This window comes from Bolinopsis microptera, chromosome 2 (genome assembly GCF_026151205.1).
Source record: "Bolinopsis microptera isolate Bmic1 chromosome 2, MBARI_Bmic_1.0, whole genome shotgun sequence".
NCBI classification, from domain to species: Eukaryota; Metazoa; Ctenophora; class Tentaculata; order Lobata; family Bolinopsidae; genus Bolinopsis; species Bolinopsis microptera.
Window position 1 is genome coordinate 11,442,959 of NC_087073.1, and position 22,661 is coordinate 11,465,619.

Consider the following 22,661-nt stretch of genomic DNA (forward strand, 5'->3'; position numbering starts at 1 on the left):
CACAAGAAAGACTATAATCTTTCCAAATATAACTTCTCTCTTCATGAATACATGCACAACATGTAATAGAAAATCGTTCTAAACGAACACATTAAATAAATCATAAATACCAATATATTCACTAATTTTAACTTCTTTAAGTTTCACATTATTAAGATTATTAAAGTCTTACATATATATATGTAAGCCTCTTGATTATATATACAATATCAAAAACTTTGATTACAATGTTTATTATTGGAATACAATTCTAAACAGTTCATTGTCAAATTCTCCTGACGACAATACCTCCCGGAGCAGTGAAGTTGGAGCTCCAGCTTTGGCCAAACGGCAAACAAACTGCAAGCTGTTTCTTAACGGGTGATACTCGTAAAATATCTGTTCCATATATTGGACCGTCGACGAGTCCAACTCGGCGCGCGTCCTGGTACTGGTAGGTTGTAAACCTACAAGCTGTTTCTTGCCATCAAGTTTTCCAAATAACATGATCTCGATCTCACTCAGCTGAGCTTGCAAATGGACATGCAGTAAATAAAATTACATTTTACATTATATTCTACGGTCCTCTAGCTCTGATTGGCTAATTAGCCAATCAGAGCTACATAAAAGGACCGTAGAATATAATGTAGAATAAAATAATTTAAATATTATTTTAACCATAAACCAGAGCGAGCGTTTATCGTAATTATTAAATAAAATGACGATGAGAATCACAACGTGAGACAGCATTGTATCACGTCGTAACCCCCACGGTCGTTTCACTATCGTTCGCGTTCTTACGATACACTATACAGGGGAGCCGCGCACTCGTGCGCGGCGGGTCATACAGCGTATGACAAAGACAAAAAACGTGGTAAATCACTTATTACGCTTTATTTTTATAATATTCTTCTTTATGTTTTTCTTTATCATTTATGTTTATAAACTATCAAAATTCGCGCCAAGTTACGTTCGTCGACGGTCTATTGAAATATATTTCGAATAATATTTGGAACAAATACTTCACGAGTTTCTTTACTGGGCCGCGCTCAGCCTGTCATTCCGCCAAATCTTTATTCGTTAATGAACATAATAGCCTGGGGTCCTCAGGTAAGAGTTTCTCTAACCAAAGCCCTCTCGCTTGCAGTAGCGCGCAACCGCCGTATTCTACTTGTGAAACAAGCGCGTCACGCAGTACGTAAAGACACATGGCTATGTGAACTTCACGAGTACCACCCGTTATATAATAGGATTCTTTTTTAAAAGACGGCCCCGACAGTTAAAACTAATTTCAATCGATTTTGACCATTGTTAATAGTCTGGCCTGGATCGGGCCATAATATTTCGAGAAGAAAGCGGCGCGCGCTACTTCGAAGAAATTTAAATTTATTTATTATTTGCCACATATTATCAACAAGTTTTAAAATCGCATGAAGTTAAGTTTAAAACTGATACCCTGATTACTGATAAAGTCTAAAACTGATACCTTGGTAAAATCATATGAATTTTGCCTGTAAAAGTTGATTATATCTTGATGTCAATTAACATCGTAAGCTTTTGAAATTAGAATTAATTAAATGAGTCATAATACTTCACACAATATTTACACACAATATGATAATACTAATACAGGAAGTCTTTCTTGGATTCGACATTGAACTTTTCTCGGTCCCTGCACTGGAAAGTGGAACTGATCCTTTAAAGAAGTCAGCAGGTTCTGATTTAGGTACCCTGGTTTTCGGATCGCCATGTCTTCACAAGCAAGGTGTCTAATCTTCGTTGCCAAAAGGAATTTGTTGCCAGAGGAATATTTTCGTCAAGATAGGATTTAAATCAGGTCCTTATAATTTCTTTATGACTTGTCAGCTATAGGATAAGCATTGATGAGGTCCAATAATTCCTTCATAGCTCGTCACTGACAGGATCATTATCAACGATATCCAATTATTCCTTCATAGCTCGTCACCAGTCACTGACAGGGTCACCGATCACTATTAATAAGGTCTGATGATTTCTTCGTGACTAACGAGGTACAGTAATCTTTTACTGATACGTCAAGCCAAGTTAAGTGAATAACTATAAATATCCAAGCATTAGCTAACAAAATAGCATCTGGTTCTTATTCCTTTACCAAGTTATCTTTTCTGTAAACTGATCTTCTTAAAGCTGAAGGACTGATTCCCTCTCCAGTCTCCAAGATGGAGAATATTTGTTAAATTCTTGTAGTATTTATGAAGAGGTGACATTCTCCACGGTATGCTTGCGTTCTTCTGTATGCCATAGCTGCCATATTCCCAATACTCGAACAGCTCGTTCTCGACAGTGACAACAGCAGTATACAAATTCACAAACTGCTCATTCATAAACATCAGTCTCCGGAATGCGACTTCATTTTAAGAGAGCTTGGAAAAGGGCAAATTCCGGGCCCAGTAATGTTTGTTTTCACTAGCATTGTAATGCAAGAAATTTTGCAACACAATGCAACCAACGAAGTTGTTCTTACCTCTCACAGTTCCAGGGTGTGAAGACGTGGAATCCAAGAAAGGTTTTCTGTATTTTTTCATATTGCGTGTAATATAAATATTGTGTGTTAAGTATTATGATTCATTTAATTAATTTTAATTTCAAAAGCTTACGATGTTAATTGACATCAAGATATCAACTTTTACAGGCAAAATTCATATGATTGTCGTTTTAAGGATGAAATAATGTGTCTAGAGCTCTGAATCTGTGCTACTCTAATATAAATGGTAGGAAAAGGTTAACTTTAGTTGAAGTCTCATGTCTCTACGACCTTTACTGAGCAATGGTTGAGACGCGACCGCGCCTTAAAATGGAGGCGCAGAGACATGTTGATGCTAAGGTCGTAGAGACATGAGACCTTGAATAAAGTTAACCTTTTTATCACATTTATATTACACTCCATTACTTTCGGGACCCTATCTAGACGTTTAAAGGTCAAAAACGGCAATTTTAAGAATTTTACCTGTATAAGGGCCTCGAAAAATATAAGGGCGTGGCCCGTTGGTCTAGATTCCGATAGAGTTGAGCCACAAAATTTTTCAATGCAGTTTTTTAGCCAAGGCATCAACTAATAAGATTGGACCCAGAGCGATTGGATCAACTTCGGTTTTTATGAACCAACATACTATTCAGTATACATCCCGTGTAATGTTTAATCTATACAGTATACATCCCGTGTAACTCCTTCAATTCGGTGCCAGAGAAACCCGGTGATCAGCAGTCAGATCAAGCATCGAGGCGGTGTTTTAACACATAAACTATTGTATCCGATTGTATGTTACAGTAACAATTAACGTAAATCGTAAATCGCTGGCTGTGGTGACAGATAACAGGTACAAATGTAATACTAAGCAGCGCGGCATTAACTTTCGGCAATGACAAGTTATTACTGTGAAAAAACGCAATTCAATCAACATTCAAACGAAATCACATTGTAATATCGTCAATGTGAAATGTAAAAGTGCACACCCCATTTGCCTTGTCAACCTATATCTACATAAGTTAGCATTAGGCTTTGAATATTATATTGGATTGTTTTTATTCCAGTTTTGTTATAAATATATATTATCCAGCATAAAATTAAATCGCAATTTTTTTTAATTGAGTTTCTCTTCATAACCCACGATATAATAGTTATGCACCTCATGATTAAATTGTTATCGGTTCTTGTCATTTTAGTTATTATGGGCAGAGGAGAATATTACAAGAACAGATATGGTAGAGGAAGCCGAGGGGGACGTGGTCAACGATCTAACAACTCACATCATTGCAGGTTTTGTTTTTATCATGATTCTGACAGAAAATTTATCTGATTTTGTGTCATTTGATTGGAACCAGTGTAATGTGTATACAAAAAAATCTTATGTTAGTATGTCACGGTTTGAGTGTGCTTCGAAACTAAAATATAATAATTTCCGATAAGCAGTTTCTGACAGTTTCTGACATTTTCACTAACTTCACCCCAATCTTATCCCAAGGGATGAATGTGGAGATGACAAAGATAATCATGCTCATCCTAACAAAAGAGAAAACAAATTCTCTAACAGACAAGAGTTAAAAAACATACTGTTGGATTTGGATAGAAAACCCTACAACTTTTACAAGGATCTCTACGGTAATTAAAGATAACTATTAAAGATTATTTTATGACTTGAGCTTCTTTCTCCAGGTTACTTGAGCTCTTGTTAGAATCAATATAGATATGTATCACCAAAACATTATCATCCAAGGAGGCATAATAACAATAACATATTATTTTCAGGGTTTACCTTTGATTTTGAAAGGATCTTCAGTCTTAAGTTCGATCATGTGCAAGGAGATCCATACGCCTCTCCCTCTAGAATATGTGTCACTCTTCCCCTCCAAAATGTAAGATGTAAGACATGGCCCATTCTCAATTTTTCAGTTTATCCACCCATTTATGATTAAGCTCTTAAATCAAGTGGCAGGTTTGTGTAATTATAATGCAGGTATATAATATATATATCTAGTGTAATATTTGCACAATATTTCAGAGTAGGTTCCCAGATTGGTCATGGTCAAACAGTACTCGCACAGTTGCCCTTGCTGACTACATTTGTCGCAGGACTGTCGGTGCTATATCTGATCAGAAGGCTGACTACAAGGCACGTAAGTGACACTATAAATTATAGTCACTATAATACTGGTTTGTTTTTGTCTCCTGTAAACAGAATTCACAAGTTATGAATAACTGCAACTGGTATTTCTCATCTTTAAATTTTGTTTACTTTACAGTTTACTTACTTTGCAAGGCTATCATGAGCAGTAATTTAGGGTCATGACTCATGATTATATCATTCTAACAGCTATCTGAAATGATTGATTTTGCTGAATAAATCAAAATTTTACATTTTTAATTAAAATAATTCTGTCTAGGCATCGACTACTGATAAGTGAAAATATACATTATACATACTTCTAATAATCGAATCTAAAAAGTTGCTGCAGTAAGATTTAAGCTCAGTTCTATTTTATCAAGTGAGTTCTACACCAACAGTTTCTCTCTTGAGTCCCATTAAACAAAACACAAACAAGAGATTTGTGGCCTGTATGGCAACAAATACCAGTCTCACACCCTCATTAAACAAGAACTCTGAACACAGGATACCTATTATCCCCCCAGTTCTGTTCGCTGTAACTAAAACACTTATCATAAACGATCTGATAACAGTTGGTGAATATTCAGCGATCAAAATAGGAGACAACAATGCTGCTGCAGCTATAGCCATGCGCTGTAACAGGAGGAACCAGAACAACCAGGACCTATTAACACAGAAATATAGTGTCGTTGGGAGCAGAACTGCCAACAAGCCCACTCCAATTGCTGGTTTTATTCTCCCAAACTTTTCAATGGCAAGAAGCATGAGGATAACACCCAGGGGCTCTGATAAGCTGACTATACTAATATCAAACAGTGTAGCATTGTCAAATAAACATGTTCTTTCAGCTGGAACAAGTGCTCCAGTGCAATACCCCTCATTTAAAACTCTGGGCATCGTGTAGGTACTTATATAATATGAGAACACGCTTGTCAAGCCTGAGAGTAAAAGTAACACGGAGTTGGAAATGTTTTCAGTTTGCTGGAGCAATCTGTAGACCATGCTGCAGCTAATGTTTAAATCGTGCACTTCCACTGGTGGAGCTCTCTTCAGTCTGAATTTCACATCCCCTTTACCATTCATCTTGTAAATTTTCCTAATAGTAATCTCAGCCTCAGTCACGTTACCCCTGTAATACTGGAACCTTGCTGACTCCCTGATCACAGCAAAAAACACTATGCACGGAGAGAAGGCAAGAGAAGTGGAAATTACCAGACCTCTCCACCCAAAGTCATTCAGAATCAAGTAAGCCATACATCCAGTAACTGAAGCTCCTATACCCCAAGGTAAGGAGAGGCCAGAGAAAGCAAGAGCACGGAATTTATTGGGTGTAACCTCTCCACTCAGAGTGACAGTTGGCCCGGTGCCCAGACCAACAAACACTCCTGTTATCAAGCGAAGGACTATAAACTGCCAGTAGTTCTGCACGAAGGCGCACAATATCGCCGCTGCTGTGACTCCGACAGCTGAGATCAGAGATATGCGTTTTCTCCCGAATCTGTCTCCAAATGTGGAGGTTACCAGTGGTGTTATCAGCATGGTGATCATAGTGCTGATCTGGAGACCTGATAGAGCGGCAGAGGAGAGGTTCCATTCACACCTCAGTATTGGTCCTATTATTGTGAGGAGGACTATCTCTGCACCCTCCAGCGCACAGAAGAAGAATGTTCCAATTGTGTAGAGTAAAGTGCCCCACCCACATGTTGAGCCGTCCATTGCTTCATTTATATCTAGCTCAATTTCTTCAGCCTCTTTATCAAAATCTTCTCTTAACTTTCTCTTCTCATCTTGCAAGATCTTGGTTCTCTGATCTTGGTTCTCTGAACTCATCCTGGTTAAGATAGGGAGTGGTGTAATTCAACTAGACTCAACTTTAACAAATTTTATGGGCTGGTAAAGATTAATCTACCGGATTAACAATTATCTATCTTATTGGTAAAATTTGAACGGTAAAGATGTTAGAGGTAAAAGGCACTATTGAGCCACCAGGGCGAACAAATTTGTGAGTAATTATTAAAATAAGAAGCTGCAGCTATTTTTTACAACAAAGGCATAACAAACACTGGGAAAGACTAGCTCTAATGCGGTATGCATCATTTGAAGAATGAGTCTTGAGAACAATAGTATGTTGTATTATCAAACAAACAATGTACATTCATACTTAGTTCTTCTCAAAATTCACATTAGTTCTTCTCAAAAATGTACACTGCTGATGGTACCAATTGGTCTGTTAGTCATTGTCAAGGTTGATCTATCATTTCACACTAGACTAAACTAAGATTAAACTAAGACTAAGTTTACAGGACTAAACTAAGACTGGACTAAACTAAGACTAAACTAAGACTAAGTTAAGAGTTAATACTAAACTAAGAGTTAAGGCCCAACTAAGACTAAACTAAGAGTTAAGACTAAACTAAGAATCAACTAAAACTGAACAATTGCAGGTGGTTCGTGGCATGACGGCAAGGGTGGAGAGCTGAGGATAGAACACCCCTCTCAAAACATATTATTACGAACATCAGTCGAGGTTACTACTCACCAAACAATGCACAATTTATTATTTTGCGTTATTTAATTTACGATCTAACAGTTCTCTTGATCTAACGAAATTAATAATACAATTGTGAACTAAGCGCCACAGTTCTTATAAATCGACTATAATGTAGCTTTAGAAATGTTTAAAGGACCAGTTAACTGAAAAAAAAGTTATCCTCATATTTTGACAGATTGTGACAAATAGCAAACTAAGCAACGAGTCGAAATTCCTAAATCTCTAACTGCTCTCTAACGCGTGTAATTAGCGTTTGTATTATTTTGGCGATGACGTCATAAAGTCCCTTGCGCGCACAGAGTAGCTCGTGAGACTGTATTTTACAGGTAGAAAATGGACATAATACAATGTTTCTCCCCCAAATAACTCGAAAAGTAAGTATTTTAGGGTACATGTTGCTTCATAAGTTGTATATAAACATGGCCATTCTGCACAATTTGCACTCATTCAAAAATCTGTAGGGCTTTCATAGCCCAATTTACGAGATGCCCATATTTTAGCATGATTTCTGGAACCGAAAATCAGTTTTTCGCCAATAACTGAAAAAGTAAGCACTTTAAGGCATATGTTTGTTCGTAAGTCATATATGAATATGCTAATTGCGGTTCTTTTGCACCCTGTCTAAAGACTCTATCACGATCCTATCGAAAATGGGCTCAGCACCACGCCCAAAATGGTTTTTGGCAAATTTCTCGAAAAGTAAGGATTTTAGGCCATGTGTTGCTCAGTAACTCCTATATAAACATGCATATGCCGCTTGGTTTAAGCCTATTTAGAAGTCTCTACGACCTTCAGAAGCAAGGGGTCGGTTACGTTGTTGGGTCAATATGGGCGTGGCCCTCCCGGGTTTTCTCCACGGTCAAAAAATGTCTCCAAACGAAAATCGTTTATTCATACTTTCAGGAAGGTCTGTGCAAAGTTTCGTGAGTATTTGAACATTTGCAGGTTCATTTCCATAAATGTCCATAAATGACTGGACTACACAACTTTAGAGTTAACTTTAGAGAAACTCTTAAGTCATTTATCTCAAATTAAGCTGTTAGTGTCCATGATCAACCTGTGGCGACAATGTTTAACGTGAAATGTAAAAATCAGGAGTAATATAAAAAGTGTATTTTTAGATTAAAGTGCTAGCTCATAGTTTTAGAATTGTATAGATTAACGTTGGTCGTTTAGCCATCTAACAATCGATCGTGCCGTAATATATGGCCAGAGAATAATAGGGTCTTGGAAATTCTATAGTTGTTCAGTGGGTCGATTGACTGAACACGTTTGCACTTGGTATTTAAACTTACCAGTAGTTTATTTATGTTATGTACCGATGATAATGCAATTAGGATAACAACTAGGTAAGCCGTAAGTCTAATTCAAAACGCACCGCACACCGTACACACCAATCAGTATTACTATTTGGTAGACCGGGTATTTTGGCGGGAATTCTGTTCCCACGGCACTGTTCTGATAGAAGCTACTTCTACTAATAATCCCAGAGGAACGGCCGTAAAGTAGCAAGACTTCTTGTCTCCTGTACTGGCTGACACATGTGGATTAAAGTTAGAAATTCCGCTATGATATAAATATAATTGCTCTCGGAATTGAACAAACTCCTACTTATCTAGATCCTTTCTAAATTCGTTAGAGTTTCATGGACTGGGGAAAAATAATCGGTACAGTCTCCCTGCTTGTGTAATTAAGCAATGAAAACAATCCAAAATTATCACATTATATGACATAAGTTGTAATAGCAGAAACTTTCTAACCGTACATTCACCCGCCACTGTTCAAGAAATTATGTCACTGTTTAAAATCTTGACGTGAGCACTGTACATACAATCAGCTATTCCTTTAGTTAGGATGATAGCCAAAACTATAAGGATTTTGGAGAACTAGGGTAATAGTCATAATTATAAAATTTGAGTGAGTTACACGTGTTTTATTGACGATGATAAACATTTGCAATGTATTACGCTATGCAAGCGCGCACTGAGGGACTTTATGACGTCACGACGCCACAGCTTATTATTGCAATAACTCGCGTTACACGTACGCTAGAGAATTGGTTCTTTCGGCGATACGATTCTTTACCAGTTTGTCACAGCTGATTTAAATCTTAGCCAAATTGGAGACTGGTCCTTTAATTTATGAATAATACATTATATACCTCATGGAACTGCGGTACCGTAATGGTCACTATAGGTTTATAGCGGATGTCTGTCGTCTGACAAGATGAAAACAAGAATAACGACTACAGGTAAAGGAAGAGAACATTCTGCTCAGGTTCTGTGTTGGACTACCGGCTAAAGGGAGGAATATCTGCGGGCACTGGGCTGCAGATATCTGTACTAACACCGTGCACAATATTGTCATTAGGTTTACCGTTTATCATGTTTCTTATCTTATCAATCTTCTAACGTACCATGTTGCGATATTGTACCTAACCGCGGGAAATTAAAGTTTCTTTTAATCAAGTTGCTTATAACTTAGATTGTATAATAACCCTAATCAACTGCTATTGTGGTCTCACAAAATGGTAAACAGGGCTTGCTGTGGAGAGTCAACAGACAAAACAGAATTACAGAATTGGGTGGAGAGTTACGAGGACCAGGAAGCCCTCCGTAAGCAACTGAGCGCTGCTCAACTCATTGCCTTCGTACCGGACGGTGCAATTCTGCCGCGCTCTGCTGGTCACCTTGACACTCCTCATAGTGGCAGAGGTGTTGTCTCCTTTCAGTCTCCTCCTTCTCTTAAAGTTACTGTTAGTTACTTTAGTTAATACAGTCTCCTCCTTATCTTAAAGTTAGTGACTTACTATGAAGTGTTTAATAAAGGATGATAACTTAATATTGATCAATTACTAATTAGTTTACCATTTAAAGGTAATGACTGCGTTTCAGCTCAAATGCCCTAACAAAGGGAGCATCACTGGAATGGGAATAAAACCTGGGGTTACTCTAATTGCTGGTGGTGGTTTCCATGGTAAAACAACTTTACTCTCAGCTTTAAAGGTGCTTATTGTAATAACTCCACTTTTTACCTATATGACGGCCACTTATATTTTTCATAATCGCACCGGTTTTTTTTCAGGGAGTGTGATTACAAAACTAATCACACTGTTTTGAGAGAAACCGAAAACATATTGTTTGCGATTAAAAAGCTAATCGCACTGTTCTGAAAGATACTGTGATATATTAATACAACACAGTTCATCTTTAAATAACTGCTTTATTTGTTTGTGAGTATACTCTACGGCATCGTCTTAAAAATTACAGAAGTACTATTAGTATGTATTAGCTCTCTTCAATTGCTCTAAAACGCTCAGTTGTCCATTATCAGGTCGATTTGATTTTCGGGACGATATTTCCATGCACCCCTGTTAAAACTTAATACAAATGCACAACTTGACAAAAAACAATCAACTCCTGTAACAAAATATAAAACAACGACTGGGCACACTAAGCTTCATAGAGTCTCAGAGCAGTCAACGTGAACCTAACATTTCGACGGATAACGGTCACCCCGCCCCCGTAGCCCCAGCGTGTGGCTCTTTATTGACACTATATTATTGAGCTATATTGTAACTTTCTTGCAATTAATGTTAGTGTAATGTGTATGGGCAGCAATTTGCTAAATATGACATCATACAGTATAGTACTTTCAGAAAATCAGTGCGATCAGTTTTGTAATCGCACTCCCTGTCCTGACTGTCCAATCACAAGTTTCATTTAGTCTGAACTCTGGAGGAGTAAAAACCAACAAAAACTCTACCAGAATCGTGGAGTTATACGCGAATCTAACTGCATGTATAATACGATTACACCAGTTATTGCACTCGGCTGCGCCTCGTGAAATAACTGCAATAATCCATGGGCAGCAATTTGCTAAATATGCTGGTAACTCACTAATTTTACCAATTACAGCTGGGAATATACTCCAAGATACCTGGTGACGGCAGAGAGTACCTTGTGACAACACCCTCGGCTACCAAGATAAGAGCTGAGGATGGGCGGCAAATAACAGGGGTCGACATCTCCAACTTTATAAACAACTTGCCTCAGAAAAAGGACACTTCTAAGTTTTACAGTTGTGATGCAAGCGGCAGTACCTCTCAAGCAGCTGCTATCATGGAATATCTTGAACTAGGTTTGTTTTTCTGACTTTAAACTTGTCAATTCTTACCTTTCCCGGGGAAAAGTACGATCGCCAAAGAACTGGATGGAACGCGCATTACCGAATTCATTTTCTGTAAAGGCTGTAGCGCAGCGCGTTCAATTCAAAAGCGCGCGCAGCATGCATATATGCACGCGCGCGGCACAGTTCGTGCGGTCGTATATACGTTACGTGGAATTGAATGGGTTATACATATGAATGGGTTATAGATATGCTTACCTAATACCTTACTCGGGAATATTATAGCGGGTTAATTGATGACTGAGAAAATTAATGACCGGGAAAAATATGGCGGAATTTTCCAAAACCCACCAAGTATCAAAATGTATTACTATTAGTTTACCTTACTCGGGAACATTATAGCGGGTTAATTTATGACTGGGAAAATTAATGACCGGGAAAAATATGGCGGAATTTTCCAAAACCCACCACTTTATCCCAGTCATAATATTCCCGAGTAAGGTATAACAAGCAGTGGCGTAACGTTGCCTGTTGGCGCCCCCTGCCGAAAAAAACGCCCCCCTGTTGGCGCCCCCTCCCCTTTTGGTGCCCCTCCCTAAAATTGAACAAATTAGGTGATTTTAAAGAATACGCCGGTAAAATCTCTAAAAAAGTGTGTATCTAGAGCAAAACGCGCAGTTTTGCTAGTACTTTAGTTAAGTTTTCGAAATTGTCCCACATTCGAACGACGATTTGGCGCCCCCCTAAGACGGCGCCCCCCTGCACAGCGGGGTCAGCAGGGCCTTTCGTTACGCCACTGATAACAAGTGCAATACCTTTATTTTCATATCCGAACGTTTGTGAAACAATTTAAAATCGTACAAAATGGTTTCCTCTAAATGTTCAACAAAAGATCTCGCTACGAGATGACAGAAGTGGAGAGCATCAATATCGAACCAGAATTCTTTGTTTCTGCCTTATCTCCTGGCTCAACCTGTCACGAGAAAGGAAATAATTCCTTTGGTCTCCCAGGGTATGTTGTAGATGAGACTGATGTCAACTGGACAGATTCCCAGAGAATCTGAAGCTATGCCTGCTTTCAATATCCTACCCAATGGGAAACGAAAGAAAAGCTTCCGAACGAAAGCGAGGAACACTTTCATAGGAAAATTGAGCTATCGAAGAGCGGCGTACGCACTCGATAGTCGGACCTCGCTCGGAGACAGCTCCACTGCTTCCTCAAAGACACTGAAGACTTTTGTACTTGAGACCATGGAACGGCTGTGGCCATCCGAGGCTTCCTGGGCAGACTTCGACGATCTGTTCAGCGGAACTAACCAACACTTCATACCATTCATGAACATGAACCACATGACCAGAATATGAAGAGGTCTCCAGAGGAGGAAAATAAGTTCACCTAAAGAAGATCAAAACTGATGGACCAGCCTTGCAGGTTAAAGGACCAGTTAACTGAAAAATTTGTAGTCTCCAATTTGGCTAAGATTTAAATCAGCTGTGACAAACCGGTAAAGAATCGTATCGCCGAAAGAACCAACTCTCTAGCGTACGTGTAACGCGTGTTATTGCAATAATAAGCTGTGGCCTCGTGACGTCATAAAGTCCCTCAGTGCGCGCTGGCATAGCGTAATATACGTTGCAAATGTTTATCGTTGTCAATAAAACACCTGTAACTCACTCAAATTTTAGAATTATGACTATTTCCCTAGTTCTCCAAAATCCTTATAGTTTTGGCTATCATCCTAACTAAAGGAATAGCTGATTGGATGTACAGTGCTCACGTCATGATTTTAAACAGTGATATAGGTTCTTGAACAGTGGCGGGTGAATGTACGGTTAGAAAGTTTCTGCTATTACAATTACTTATGTCATATGTGATAATTTTGGATTGTTTTCATTGCCAGTTACACAAGCAGGGAGACTGTACCGATTATTTTTCCCCAGTCCATGAAACTCTAACGAATTTAGAAAGGATCTAGATATAAGTAGGAGTTTGTTCAGTTCCGAGAGCAATTATATTTATAGCATAGCGAAATTTCTAAGTTTAATCCGCATGGCATGTGTCAGCCAGTATAGGAGACAAGAAGTCTGGCTACTTTACGGCCGTTCCTCTGGGACCATTAGTAGAAGTAGCTTCTATCAGAACAGTGCCATAGGAACAGAATTCCCGCCAAAATACCCGGTCTACCAAATAGTAATACTGATTGGAGCTGAGTGTACGGTGTGCGGTGTGTTTTGAATTAGACTTACGGCTTACCTAGTTGTTATCATAATTGCATTATCATCGGTACATAACATAAATAAACTACTGGTAAGTTTAAATACCAAGTGCAAACGTGTTCAGTCAATCGACCCACTGAACAACTATAGAATTTCCAAGACCCTATTATTCTTTGGCCATATATTACGGCACGATCGATTGTTAGATGGCTAAACGACCAACGTTAATCTATACAATTCTAAAACTATGAGCTAGCACTTTAATCTAAAAATACACTTTTTATATTACTCCTGATTTTTACATTTCACGTAAAACATTGTCGCCACAGGCTGATCATGGACACTAACAGCTTAAAATTTGAGATAAATGACTTATGAGTTTCTCTAAAGTTAACTCTAAAGTTGTGTAGTCCAGTCATTTATGGACATTTATGGACATTTATGGAAATGAACCCGCAAATGTTCAGATACTCACGAAACTTTGCACAGACTTTCCCGAAGGTATGAATAAACGATTTTCGTTTGGAGACATTTTTTTGACCGTGGAGAAAACCCAGGAGGGCCACGCCCATATTGACCCAATAACGTAACCGACCCCTTGCTTCTGAAGGTCGTAGAGACTTCAAAATAGGCTTAAACGAAGCCGCATATGCATGTTTATATAGGAGTTATTGAGCAACACATGGCCTAAAATCCTTACTTTTCGAGAAATTCGCCAAAAATCATTTTGGGCGTGGTGCTGAGCCCATTTTCGATAGGATTGTGATAGAGTCTTTAGACAGGGTGCAAAAGAACCGCAATTAGCATATTAATATATGACTTACGAACAAACATATGCCTTAAAGTGCTTACTTTTTCAGTTATTGGCGAAAAAACTGATTTTCGGTTCCAGAAATCATACAAAACTATGGGTATCTGGTAAATTGGGCTATGAAGGCCCTAAAGGTTTTTGAATGTGTGCAAATTGTGCAGAATGGCCATGTTTATATACAACTTATGAAGCAACATGTACCCTAAATTACTTACTTTTCGAGTTATTCGGGGAAAAACATTGTATTATGTCCATTTTCTACCTGTAAAATACAGTCTCACGAGCTCTTCTGCGCGCGTGAGGGACTTTATGACGTCATCGCCAAAATAATACAAACGCTATTTACACGCGTTAGAGAGCAGTTAGAGATTTAGGAATTTCGACTCGTTGCTTAGTTTGCTATTTGTCACAATCTGTCAAAATATGATGATAACTTTTTTTTCAGTTAACTGGTCCTTTAATACAAACCTCAAAAAAAGATGCTCCCTGCAAAAATCGAGACGCACTTTAGTCTCAACACTGACGACGAAGAGAAAATTGTATTACGCATTAATTACTTATTATCATTGTTATCATAAAACGTTAAAAACTGAAAAAACCCGAATAGTACAACAACAAAAAAGAAACGTTCCATTAACACAAAAAAATTATTTTCTACTTATTTTTACCATTTTCCGAGACCCGGACCCGAATTTGTAGTTTTACTAATACCAAGAACTGACAACCTAATTATAAGCGAACTAATCGAGGATAAACAAATTTATAGCTTGGAAAGCTTTATCTACTGAGTCTGTATTACTTGAGGACAAGGACAAAAGAAAATCGCGATTATTTAGGCCGCGACAAGTCAAACGGTTCACGTACTATAGTGCGACACGTACTCTAGTGCGACATGTACCCTAGTGCGAAACCTCCAAGATCGACCATGTCGCAGTTGAGTACGTTACCTGGATCGTAGTGCGACACGTACCCTAGTGCGACAGAGAATGTTCAAGGCCGACACTGTCGCACTACAGTGCGCTACCTGGACTGTAGTGCGACACGAACTAAAGTGCGACAAAGCACTTTACACATTCACTAGGTCATGTTGCTGCATCTTCCTTCTCCAGCCGTCAGGATAGAGTCCGTGGATAGTCACCAGCTGCGTGAACAAGTTAGTCGAGGTGCTGTAGGTACCATCGATGACAAGATGAGGGGCCTCAGCTAAACAATCCATATTTTCCACAGTGCCGAACAGGAAAGATCTTCTTCTCTCTGCTGAAAAGGTAGAATCCCAAACTGAGACCCTCCAAACAGACTGTCCTATACCTTACTGACTCTATGATACGTAACACCCCATCATCTTTCCCCTCTAACTTTCGTGTCATAAAGCGTGACATGTACCAACTCACGGACTTAATGAAGTTTGAAAATTTTTTTGAAAACTGCGATTATGTGATTATATCTTCCGGTATTAATGATTTGTCGAGATATGACCATAGAAGCTATACACTTTCCCGTGAAATTAGGGACAATTTTAACTACTTGTTTGCTAGATACCCAAAAACAGTGTTTGTTTTCAACTCCCTTCTTAGAACGAGATTTGCATGGTTAAATAAGGAGGTTGATTTGTTTAACCGCTGCATGTTTGACTTTAGTCTGATCGAAAATCGTAACTTTTGGTTTTTCGACTCCCACCATATTTGTAGTGTGATATTTAACAAAGGGTTTGAGATTTTAGATAGATCTGGAAATGGGATTCACATTACTCAGCTGCCCAAGAGTGAGATAGCTAACTGTCTGGTGACCGGTGTTCAAAAACTCTCTATGCGAAGCGAGAAAGTTCGAAAGCACTGGCCATTAAGGCGGGAGTTTGTCTCGCTCTTGCCTGGTAACTAACGGTTAAATACAAACTCACAAAGCCGTACCCCAGCCTACTACTTATACTTGCCGCGCCAAAAAATTTTCACAAAATTTTTACAAAATCTTTAAGGGATTATACCTTACATCTTATGGTTATAATGAAAACCCTCGCATAAAAATATATAGTCATGCCCGTGCTCTTATCAGCTTATCGTAAGTTACTAGAATTCTTGCCCGAGTTTTTTAAACACTTTAGAATAGTTCTGAAATCAGTACCGCTATCGTAATATTGTAATATTGTAGACTACGTTACGATTCTATCTACACACAGAGCTGTATAGTTCTTGATAGGTAGGTCTAACAAGTTTTCTTTTTCTTCTTTACGCTTTCTCAGCACACAGTTTACTCCTCATTCATTCACACGCACACACATTAGCATTTTATACATATTCTTAGACTGTACAAGCTATTCTATACACCATACTATACACTCTTATCTATTTAATATCTTACTTAATTATTCACAGATATCTGGTATTTACACATCTTGAACAATGGTTGAACCTAGTTTCAAATCACAATGCTCAAGTTGCTTCGGGTGGTCTTATGCTCCTAGAAATGTTTTCATTTGTCCTGTATGTGACAAACCAGTTCATAAAAAATGCCTCAAAGATTATCTTGGTTGTATTACATGCTGTCTAAACCTAATACCTGGCTATAGAGTAACTTCGTACGAACTTAATGATAACTACAATACAATAACCCCCACTTTTAACCCCTATATTCGTTCTCACGTACTGAATCAAATAGGCGAACTTACTGATGAAATAGATTCCAGCGAAATCGATCTCAACAATTGTATATCGGAGATATTGGTTAGCTGTAAGTACCAACACCCTGATAATATCAAGACCCCTAGCAATCGCGAATTTAAGATACTTTCGTTAAACGTTAGATCACTCGTGAAGAATATCTCAAATTTTAGAGAAGAAATAGAAACATTCTCCAAATTTGACCTCATCTGCCTCAATGAAACCAACTGTAAAATTTCTAATCTTCCTAATGGTCTGAACGACATTGAAATCGAACAGTTTTACGAGCCCTTTATCAAAGAACCTGCACGTAAATCTGGAAAAGGAGGTGGTCTTGCGCTCTATGTTAACAAACGCGTTTGTGATTACGATAAAATACAGGAACTCGAACTCAATCTGAGTCCAGAAGAAGTTACTTGCGGAGAATTTCAATTGCTTAAAATCAACAATTTTAAAAACGGAAATAAGACAAAAATCATCGTAAATTTCTACCGCTCGCCATCCACAAGCCCTAAAAAATTCCTTGAAAAGTTTGAAAACGTGCTCAGGGGTCTTGATAGACACTCCAGAAAGCAGATAGTCTTCCTGGGTGATGCAAATATTGATCTTATAAAATACGATACCGACGCTTACAGCCAGGATCTTATAAGCTTACTAGAAAAATATGGGTTTGCCCAGACTGTCTCCAAGCCTACCAGGGTAACTGACCACAGTGCAACGCTTATTGATCACGTGTATACTAATCACGTGACCAACGTTATTAGTTGTAATGTCGTGACGTTGGATATGTCAGATCATCTCGCGGTTAGCACGACCATTAGTTTAGGAGCCACACCTAGTTTGAACGAGCGATTCCGTAGTCAACGTGTAAAGAACAACAACACTAGCTTGAAATTAGAGGCCCGTGTATTTAACGAAGCTAATCATGCTAAATTCAAAGAGCTTATTGTAAGTGAGACCTGGGATGATGCTACCTCCTCAACGTGCGCTGATGAACAATACAATTCCATCTATCAAACGTACATGAAACACTACAATACTGCATACCCCCTGAAGCGCAACAGTTCGAGACGAAAATTCGAAAGAGCTGACCCAAAGCCTTGGATCTTACCCTGGCTTGAGGCGGCATGCAACCGCAAGAAGTTACTTTTTTTTGAAAAAACTATAAATCCATCACAAAAAAACTGCGACGCGTATGATAAAATGAAAAAGTTTTGTCACAAACATGTGAATCTAGCCAAAGAAAAGTACTATAAAAAAATGTTTGACAAATACCAAAACTGCTCTAAAAGTCAATGGAAAATTATCAATGGCCTCCTGAACCGTAACAGAAAAAAGTTCGGACACACCCGTCTGAAGGACGACGATGGCACGATTATAAGCTCCGATCTGGCAGTCGCTGAGAAATTTAACGGCTACTTCTCCGGTATTGCAGCCAGTATCAAGAGGCAAATCGCTGCCCGTCGAACCTTTGACCCAGGTGGTTTCAAGCATTTTCTTAAGGCTTCGTGTAGTAACTCGATGTTTCTTAAGCCTACATCACACGGTGAAGTCCAAAAGATAATATCAGGGCTTAAGAACAAGTCCACACTCGATTGTAAAATTGAGCCGTTGAAAATTGCAAACAGCTGCGAAAACTTTACCAGGGCACTAGCTAATGTCATTAACTGTTCGTTCTCCAGTGGTACCTTCCCAAATGCTCTAAAAACTGCGAAAGTCGTTCCTATCCACAAAGGTGGTTCAAAATTGGAAGTAGCTAATTATAGGCCGATCTCTCTTTTGGGATCATTCTCGAAAATTTATGAGAAACTTATGCATGCTCGTGTTTTAGAATTTTTAGATAAGAACGATTCTCTTTTCGAAAATCAATACGGATTTCGGCCAGGAAGATCGTGCGAACATGCACTGCTCAATGCCCAAAATTCTATACTACACTCTCTGAATAAGAAACAAATTTCCCTACTGCTCCTGCTCGATTACAGTAAAGCCTTTGACGTGCTTGATCATGAGACCTTGCTTAAGAAGCTTGACCATTATGGGATCAGGGGAGTCGCGCACGAATGGTTTAGATCTTACCTTTGTAATCGATCTCAATACGTAACTTTAAACGGAACTTGCTCTTCCAGCATGCCCATAGTTTACGGCGTACCTCAGGGTAGCATTTTAGGACCTCTCTTATTTGTAATTTATATAAACGACCTACCTGGAATTAGTGATTTTGCAAAGTTCATCCTTTATGCCGACGACGCAAACATATTAATTAGTGGAACCACCCTAGAAGAAATACAATTAAAAGCTAATCAGCTAATTTCACGTCTTGTAGATTGGGTAGGTGTTAATGGGCTATCTTTAAATGTAAAAAAGACGTGTTACATGATTTTCACTAGAAAAAGAATCGACTTCAGCGGCTTTAATTTGTCCATTGACAACACTGTAATCGAACGTAAGACTGAAGCAAGATTTTTAGGAGTAATCCTAGACGAAAAGCTCACTTGGCAAAAACACATTACGGCCGTTAGAATAAAGATGGGTCGCTACCTCGGAGTTATGTATAAGCTAAAGCACCTTCTACCTATCAAAGCCCGCCTAAACATTTTCCAAAGCCTTATCCAATCCCATCTAAATTTCTGTTCTTTAGTGTGGGGATTTGCCTCAAAATGTCACATTGAATCTCTGTTCACCAAGCAAAAGCAGGGAATTAGAGCTGTTATGTCAGGATATGTAAATTATAGATATAAAGACGGCAATCCCCCGGAGCACACAAAAAGTGCGTTTAGATTGCATAATATCCTAACAGTCCATAGCGTCATTGTAAAAAACGCTCTTATTCTACTACACAAAGTAAGGAACATGCCAAGCCTTCTCCCTAAATCCATCAAAGAACTTTTCCCTCACGATATTCCCACCTATAATTCCACATACGAACATAACCTTTCTTGGTTCACAACTTACAACGGCCCAACATTTAGAAATACTCTTTTCTTCAAAGGACCCATGCTCTCTATTACAAGACAAAGTAAGGATATAACTATTCCAAGTTCTACCTTTGCAATTGAAATCTTTAAAAATTCAGCTAAGCGCGAACTCCTCAAGCTGCAAAGCTCAGGAGACGATGAAAATTGGCCAAATTTCTTACTTTATAGTATACCTGGGCTAAGAAAGTCTCAAAGAGAAGGGCGCTCGCAAATAGACTACAGCACCGAGTTAGTAAGCGACAACGAGTAAAGAAAGATCACTCGCGACAAATGACTATGATCTTTTATCACCAACATATCATTTTAATTTCACTGCCATTATGCAATGCCGAATTTACATCTGCCGCGCAAAACTTTTTATCTATTATTATTAAATAGTAATTAGCATGTTTACAAATTGCGACTTCAACCAGTTTTGCAGACCGTTAGTTATATAGTACTTTTAGTAGGGCATTTATTTTAATATATTTATTTTACATTATTATATTTTAGTGTGACTTCTATAATTTCATTTATGTAATAACCATTGATCAATAAATTGCGGCACATGCCAACCTCCACCGCGGGGTTTCAAAACAAACCAAAGAAGGAAGGTTCCGCCACCGTTCGTTCTGATGTAGTCAGGAGTTAGGAGCTGTGCGTGCCATCTTAGCGAGGGATTCCTGCTGACAGTTGAGTTTTGACATGGCTTCGAAGGAGAGGGGTCCAACAGCGTCAGCAATTAGGTGTTTCGTAGGGAGGTCAGTATCGGAGGCTTTCCGTTTCATGTTCTGCTTTGCTGTGTAGACAGAGTTTGCTGCAGGAGTAGGAGGGTGGGAATGGGTCTTCGTACTGGTCACAGTAGTGCCGTTCATCAAACTGAGAAGTCCGGAGCAGATCTTCTCAGTGCATCGCCAGTAGGTCATGTCGTCGCGTTTCTAGGAATGAAGACATGTTGATGTTGTTCGATGCTTTGGTAGAATCATCGTGACCTTATATATGGCCCAAGCAGATGAACTTGTTATCCCAATCGGAGATATACCTTCATACGATGCGTGATAGGAATGAGGATCATATGCTGCTTACGAGTTACCCGGTGGATCACACACTGCATACGTGGCTTGAACTGACCCGAAGGGTTGTGATCAGTGGATCACTTCGAAACACGTGATGTGAACCGACGAATCGTATTCTCAAGATCACTTCGAAATAAGTGACGTGAACCGACCCGACGAATCACTTAATGGTCCATAAGAAGGATAGGATGTGACCTGAACTTGAAAATAAGTCAGGATATTTTGTCGCACTAGAGTACGCTACCTGGATCGTAGTGCGACACGTACTGTAGTGCGACAGAGGGTGTTTTTGTCGGACTTCGCACTAGAGTACGTGTCGCACTAGAGTACGTGTCGCATTACAGTACGATTACCAAGTCAAACTAGGCAAAATCGCGGTGAATTTGCGGCGAAAGATAATGTATTTGCAGAGCTAAGTTAGATGTCATAAATTCGTTAACTAGCTTGTTAGTATAGATAGATTAGGGAGCGACAGGCCCGTCAGGCAAAACAACAGCATCTATATTAATAATCTTAAGTGTTAAGATCTAAACAGACTCTTCTTCATGATGTTGTTACACGAATTATGAATTAGGGATGCACTGGTTCATAGGATTACAGTAATGACAATTACTAGGTGGTTTGTGTTTAGATAGTAGGTCTGTGCAGCTTCTAGTGATAATAGAAAATTATTATAATTATTACGTAAGAATTATTATAAAAGTTATGTTTATATAGAAACAAGGAGAGTAACTTACATATTGAGGCACTTTCCTTTTACCTATCGAGAATGACTCGGACCAAAAATTTTCTTGATCGAAATTATTTTCAAAGTTTTTCTGGTCACTACTTTTGTTCATGTTTCATGCTACCCTGAGTATTATGAGCCGAAAATACTTTTTCGGTCCGTACCTACATTCTTAAGGCTGTGGATGTGATTAGTTCCATATAATTATAAAGAACGTGATATTTGGCCCTAGGATTTAAAGGAGAATGCGCAAATTTGGTCCTCATAGAACTGGAATAATCGCAATTTGTCGCGAGGATCTGTTTGTCTCGGCAAACTAAAACGTCAAAAATCGCGATTTGTTGGGGAGAATGAGAAAAATCGCGATTCTGCACGTGCTGCGATTTCCTTTTGACCTTGCTTGAGGAAGATAAATTTGGTCCGTGATAATTTAAACATAACCAGCTCCGCTGTCGTTTTATTGACATATTTGTCCGGTTCACTGCGGACGATAAAATACACAATTAAGTTATTGTAAGTTTGATTACCAAAGAAAGCTTTGATAAACGGAAAATCATCAGAATAGATGGAAACATCTTGGAGGATTTTTGAATAGAAGCTTTTCTGTTGCGCGATAACTAATCCCTGGGATATAAAATACCTTGCTGCGAAACACTGTGCCTAACTAATGTTCTACAATAAGCCTAATTAAATTGCCAACTAAGATGTTCTACACTGTGTCCAACTGGTTTGTCGCGTGTATTTGTCTGCTGCTAATGTGCGTTTTCCCAGGAGGAAACTGTCTGATGATTGACGAGGACACTGCAGCCACCAACTTCATGATAAGAGATGACAAGATGCAGATGTTACTGAGTGCAGATAAAGAGCCTATCAAACCTTATCTCTACAGAGCTAGGGAATTGCACGACAAGTAAGCAAATA

At 38.8% G+C, this 22,661-nt stretch overlaps 2 protein-coding genes across 2 annotated transcripts; one reads left to right on the forward strand and one right to left on the reverse strand.

Moving 5' to 3' along the window:
- The first annotated feature begins 3,680 nt into the window (after window positions 1-3,680).
- Window positions 3,681-22,654, forward strand: LOC134826783 (uncharacterized). Its single transcript, XM_063839280.1, has 10 exons — window positions 3,681-3,775; window positions 3,981-4,117; window positions 4,265-4,371; window positions 4,518-4,632; window positions 7,067-7,149; window positions 9,425-9,543; window positions 9,712-9,928; window positions 10,068-10,178; window positions 11,091-11,313; window positions 22,512-22,654. The coding sequence occupies exons 1-10, from the start codon at window positions 3,687-3,689 to the stop codon at window positions 22,652-22,654; spliced, it is 1,344 nt and encodes a 447-aa protein (XP_063695350.1). The 5' UTR covers window positions 3,681-3,686.
- On the reverse strand, window positions 4,974-6,452 carry LOC134811975 (putative transporter svop-1). Its single transcript, XM_063819144.1, has one exon. The coding sequence runs from the start codon at window positions 6,450-6,452 to the stop codon at window positions 4,998-5,000; it is 1,455 nt and encodes a 484-aa protein (XP_063675214.1). The 3' UTR covers window positions 4,974-4,997.
- Window positions 22,655-22,661: the final 7 nt, after the last annotated feature.

What these genes read in the sequence shown, in the direction of transcription:
- LOC134826783 (XM_063839280.1), top strand. Translation starts at nt 3,687, where the DNA reads ATGGGCAGAGGAGAATATTACAAGAACAGATATGGTAGAGGAAGCCGA. An exon ending in AACAACTCACATCATTGCAG is followed by an intron (nt 3,776 to 3,980) that starts GTTTTGTTTTTA and finishes TCTTATCCCAAG; the next exon opens with GGATGAATGTGGAGATGACA. An exon ending in TATTACGAACATCAGTCGAG is followed by an intron (nt 7,150 to 9,424) that starts GTTACTACTCAC and finishes TAACGACTACAG; the next exon opens with GTAAAGGAAGAGAACATTCT.
- LOC134811975 (XM_063819144.1), bottom strand. Translation starts at nt 6,452, where the DNA reads ATGAGTTCAGAGAACCAAGATCAGAGAACCAAGATCTTGCAAGATGAG.